Raw genomic sequence first — 6,000 nt, 5'->3', positions numbered from 1 at the left:
GGAATACCAAATTTCATATAAATATTTCGCACCATCTGGAAATTTTCGTAAAAATTCTATTAAAAAAAAATTATTTTGCCGCTCTGTATCTCGAAAACAAAAGGAGATAGACATATAGTTCATAATACAAAAAATTCTTATTTTTTGTTGTACTATCACCCCCTGAATTTACGGGAGGTATTTCTGAAACACCCTGTATAAGCCGTTCTGGTTCTACCATTTTTTTTTATTTTACTTTGCATTGAATAGATTTAACTGCACCATTTATTCAGGATTACATACTTTCATGTAAATTTACATCTTATTTACAAAAATGTAAAATTATAGGCCTAGTTCAATTTTACTTTGTAAGTTACAGAAATACAGTATTACAACTTTTTAATTGTCCAATGCATGTATCTTTCTTATTTTAAGAGATACAGAAATGGTTGAAAGGGCAAAAATGTGCAGAATTTTGTGCAGGTCGCGGATCTGTTTTTAAATTTAGAAAATTTCGAATAATATCGAAGATATTTAAATTTGAAAACGAATCCGTGATCGGCATGGAATTCTGCATAGTTTTGCTCATTTAACCATTTCTGAATCTCTTAAAATAACAAAGGTATCTGTATTAGACAATTAAAAAGTTGTAACTCTGTATATGCAACGTCAACATTCTTAAGACTACACAAAATTTCACTTTGCCAATACGTTTCTACATTTTTATTTTTTCCATTTTAATTTATCTCCACTATTTTTCGTTGCAGGTCTACATCGAGGTCCTTAACGAGAACGACAACGTGCCGATGAGCGAGGAGGCAGTTTACTACCCCAGCGTGTTGGAGGAGAGCCCTGCCGGCAGCGAGGTCCTCCAAATAAGAGCAACGGACAGGGACAAGGACCCTAGCCAAGAAATAACATACAAGATTACATCCGGGAATCCCGAGGGATTCTTCGCCATCAACTCGACTACAGGTACTGATTATTTATTGAATTTACGTTGGCGTCCGATACTGCGGATAAATGATCCGGTTGGTGGTCGGGGAGGATATAGGGGAATGTATTTTTACTGTTAAATGAGGAGTAGTTACTATTTAAGTATAAGAGACCGAAAACAACTGATATCAATTTTTAGTACTGGGAACCAAGGGTTTCTCCTCCGAATTTTTTCGGATAGAACCGATTGACGTGAAACATGGACTCTAAGTAGAAAATAGCTCAAGAAACAAAAGTTATATAGTGCCGATGAGCGCTTTTGCCATGGGATGGAAGCCTCCCCTTCGAAAAATAAAATATTGAAAATGAATCGATAAAGCAATCAATTTTAAGCAAAACGTATCATATGAACATTTTTCGAGAAGTCAATATTTTCTGAGTTATTGGTGATTGAAAATGTACATTTTTATTAAAAAAAAGAGTAGTTTTTCTCGAATAACTCGGAAAATAGACATTCTACGAAAAGAAAACATCACGAAGAAAATTAAGCTTATAGAAAAAAAAGACTGAATTTTATTTTCATTTATGTAGGTGCAATAGGTGCTGAGATACGACTGGTTGAAGATAATTTCATGTCCGCCAGAAACTAAATTGGAAACATTTAACGTAAAATAACTAAAAACTTTTTCGGGAAAAAAAGCAATACAAAAATTGATAAATTTTTCACGAGGTTTAAAATTAAATGTAATCCTTCTACAATTTACATTTTTTATGTGCTAACAATATACTATACAAGTTTAAGCGGTTAGAGTGCATATTTTTGAAAATATTACCTTTTTAAAAAAATTTTTTTTAATTCCAACAAAAATAACATATTTTTGAAAATAACTTTAAAAAATATATATATCTACGAAAAATATTCAAGAATACAAAAGTTTAGATTTTTTTTTTTCACAGAATATTTTGTTTTTTTTTTATTTGTGTAGGATAAAAATTAACAAGATGCTGCTGGAAGTTTACAGTTGAGGGCGAAGGTCATGTTTTTTAAAAATCTCAAAAATAACGCGATCAAAAATATTCAATTTTACTGTATTTTGCTGTCGAAATTTTCCGTAAAATTGTTTTTCGATCGTAGCTTTAAAAATAAGGAAGGTGTCGTTAAAAAAACAACGGTACCTTACCGCTTCAATTTTCGGAGCGTATCAATATTTTGGTTATCCACAACTTTGGAGCATTCTATACAGAGTGTTTCATAATTGGATGTCAATATTGAAGGGTGTTAATCTGTGCGTGATTTTAAGACAAAAAGTTCATATAAACATAGGTCCGTTTTCGTTTTATTTTTGATATACAGGGTGATGAATATCTGTTTGTAAAATTGTTTTTTTTTTTAATAACTCCGAAACTAAATTAGATAGTTTTATAAAGCTTAGTATGTGTAAACTAGGTGCATAGACACGTCTTTTGCATAATAAACGAATTTTCATTTTTAACCAGTGGCGTCCCAATTAACTTCAACCTCATTATTTTGAATGAAAAAAATGATACGCCACTGCATTTTTGAAAAACAAAAATTATTGTATAAATGGTGCTTTATTTTGTAATAAAAAAGATCTCTTGAGTTTTTTTCTTATCTTGCACTGTTTTTTAGTAAAAAAATAAAGAACAACAATAATTATCTGTACGTGGAATGAAGTACTTTTTACACATTTTATGGAAATAATTCTTTTACTAGATAACTTATACACATTATTGTATAATATTATTAATAATTACGATTGACGATCAACAAATAACAATTTTGTGAAACGAAAAAAACAAACAATTACATCAGTTGTTGAAAATGCCCTCCACCTGCAAGGATACATGCTTCAGCTCTTCTTCTCATATTAGTGCGGACTCTTTGAAAAATGTTGTCAGTGTTCCTTATTACATCACAGGAAGCTCTTATGCGATTCCTCAGGTCTTCTACAGTGTTAACCGGAGTGTTGTAAACCAGAGTTTTCAGATGCCCCCATAAGAAGAAGTCCGCACTATTCAAATCTGGGGACCTGGGGGGCCATTGTTGGGGTCCACCACGGCCTACCCATCGGTCATGAAATGTGCGATTTAAATATTCTCTTGCTTCTCGATGGAAATGAGCTGGTGCACCATCATGCATGAACCACATTCTATTTCTAGTTAAAAGTGGCACTTCTTCAAGTAATACGGGCAAATCCTCCTCTAGAAACCGACGATATGTACGGCCGTCTAGCCTTTGTGGCAGAAAAAAAGGTCCAATTAAGTGATTTTCAACAATTCCAACCCAAACATTCACGGAAAATTGTTCTTGATTGTTAAAGTTCACAATTGCATGCGGGTTTTCTTCGGCCCAAACATGATTGTTATGGAAATTTCTTATAGCGTTTCTAGAGAAGTTAGCTTCGTCTGTAAACATTATTTCACAGTCAAACAAGGGATTTTGCGCAATTTTCTCCAAAAACCATTGACAAAAGTTGATTCGCAAAGGAAAATCTCGAGGAAGTAAGGCTTGGACCCGTTGAATATGATACGGGTATAACAGAAAATCGTGAAGAATTCTCCAAACTAGAATGTGCGAGATATTCAAGTTATTTCCAATTTGTCTAGTGCTAATATTAGGATTTTCATCAATTGAATTTAAAACTGCTTCTTCAACTTCTGGAGTTCTAGTAGTCCGATGGGCACCTTTTAATTGATTATTTGGCTTAAAAGTACCTGTTTCAGCCAACGTTCTATGTATGTTTGAGAATGTTCGTCTATCTGGTGTGACTCTATTCGGGAAACGCTCTTGATATAATCGTTTAGCCTCTGGCGCTCTGCCATCAGCCAAGCCATACATGTAATGAATGTCTGCCAACTCTTGATTAGTAAACTCAACCATTATCAAATAACACTGTACAGGTATTTTAAGTATCAAAATTGAGTTGAATGAACTGAACTGTCAAAATTAATAAATCACAACAGTAATCAACAACCACAGCCTACTAGGTAATCTTTATATCATGCTTTCTGTTTGGCTCAATGTGGGTTAGTATGTTGTTCTTTATTTTTTTACTAAAAAACAGTGCAAGATAAGAAAAAAACTCAAGAGATCTTTTTTATTACAAAATAAAGCACCATTTATACAATAATTTTTGTTTTTCAAAAATGCAGTGGCGTATCATTTTTTTCATTCAAAATAATGAGGTTGAAGTTAATTGGGACGCCACTGGTTAAAAATGAAAATTCGTTTATTATGCAAAAGACGTGTCTCTGCACCTAGTTTACACATACTAAGTTTTATAAAACTATCTAATTTAGTTTCGGAGTTTTTAAAAAAAAAACAATTTTACAAACAGATATTCATCACCCTGTATATCAAAAATAAAGCGAAAACGGACCTATGTTTATATGAACTGTTTGTATTAAAATCACACACAGATTAACACCCTTCAATATAGACATCCAATTATGAAACACCCTGTATAGGTACATACTTTCACTTTTTCCCTGTAATCTTTTAATAATTCTACTTGTCAACTTTAAATGTATAAAAATGTTTTTATTTGTATAATAAAGGATTATTTTTAAGAAACCCAGTGATCTGATAAACATTATAGGAAGGCATTATAATTCATTTTAAGTAATTTAAAAGCCATTTTTTTATATGTTGTCATTGGAGGTGGTTTTTAAGGGTTAAAACAATGCGATAAATATTTGGATGATCCTGTTTAAAAAAGTTATTCGATTCAGAAAAACATAAACCGAAGTGCACAGTCAATGGTAAAGGCAATGTTTTCAGTTTCGAAATACAGATTCTTGAAATCAAAAAAAAATTATATGTAATATTTAATATTTAATATTTAATATGTACCTACATTCAAAGTATCCTAAAACCAAAAAAGAACATACATATCTCTTTCATAATTGCATAGTCAACATTTTATAATTTTATTTTTAAATACGAATTTTATTCAATGCTCGTATTGCATTACTTGTAGATCGATATATTCATATTGTTTAATTTTTAGCTATTCAAAATCGTATGAAATTTATTATAATTTAAATATAATATATTAGTTATTTACATACATGAGTAAATAACATTAACTTTTATTAAAATATCATAAAATTGTTTGACGAAAACAGAAATGTTTCATTTTAAATAAAATTTCGTAAATTTTATATAAAGGGAATATAACCTGCCATTTTTTTTATAACAATTGTAATTGCATCGAAAATAATATTGCATTAAAAAAAAAAGCAAATTATTAGGTAATATTTTGGGGATAACAGATTTTGACAATAAATCAGTCTTTCTTAGAAAGTAACTACAAATTTATTAATAAATGAATGTCTTTCTGTGATTATTTTGCGGTCTAATTCGAAAAAAGTGGATTATCTTTGTTGTTCTCAAAATATTCATTTTTAGGAGCAAGTACTGAAAATATATTAAGAGTAATTAAAATTAATGCTGAATTTTTCTAACATTCTCTGTAAATGAAGTTATACAGGGTATTTACACTGTTGTAGAGAATTTTTTAATAATAAGTAGAATTAATTGCATTAATCATTTTCAGTAAACAAAACCATTAAAACTGCAAAACGGTGCTTAAAGTTAATAATAATCAAAATTGTTAAAACTTATTGAGGACCTCTGGACCTTTTCTACTAAAGGTAAAAAATTATAAAAATTTGTATATAATGTGTAGAAAATTTGTATTATATGTTCATTTGACCAACAACATATTTTAATTATTTATGTCCTAAAACAATTTTATTATATTAATGGTAAATTTCGTTTTGTTCCGTTTCAAAAGGTCTCCAAAATGCCTTGTAATATTATTTCTTTCTTTCGCAATTGTAATATAAATGATTAATAGAAGGTGCCTATAAAAAATTAAAATTACCTAAATTACACCAATTTCCGCATTGCTGCACTGCACTGCTGGGCAATTTGTCAACCACTCGTCAAAAACTGAGATTTATTGCACAGTAGCCCAATGCAGTTGTATTAGATTTTATTTGCCCGCGCCCGCATTTTTTAACTGGGCGTATACATTTCTACCACGTCCACGTGTAGTT

General features: G+C 30.6%; 1 protein-coding gene across 5 annotated transcripts in view; it reads left to right on the top strand.

The window, feature by feature from the left end:
- The first annotated feature begins 750 nt into the window (after positions 1-750).
- The window catches only part of LOC108910365 (fat-like cadherin-related tumor suppressor homolog), a 151,252-nt gene continuing 146,002 nt past the window's right edge, over positions 751-6,000 (top strand). For all 5 annotated transcript variants that reach the window (XM_018714945.2, XM_018714943.1, XM_018714942.1 and 2 more), the window contains exon 1: positions 751-954. In XM_018714945.2, coding sequence (XP_018570461.1) covers positions 786-954 — 169 coding nt within the window. In that variant the 5' untranslated portion in view covers positions 751-785. The remainder of the gene's footprint in view (positions 955-6,000) is intronic.

The sequence above is a fragment of the Anoplophora glabripennis genome, unplaced genomic scaffold, assembly GCF_000390285.2.
Source record: "Anoplophora glabripennis isolate ALB-LARVAE unplaced genomic scaffold, Agla_2.0 scaffold512, whole genome shotgun sequence".
In the NCBI taxonomy this organism is placed as follows: Eukaryota; Metazoa; Arthropoda; class Insecta; order Coleoptera; family Cerambycidae; genus Anoplophora; species Anoplophora glabripennis.
This window is presented reverse-complemented; position numbering and strand designations above follow the sequence as displayed.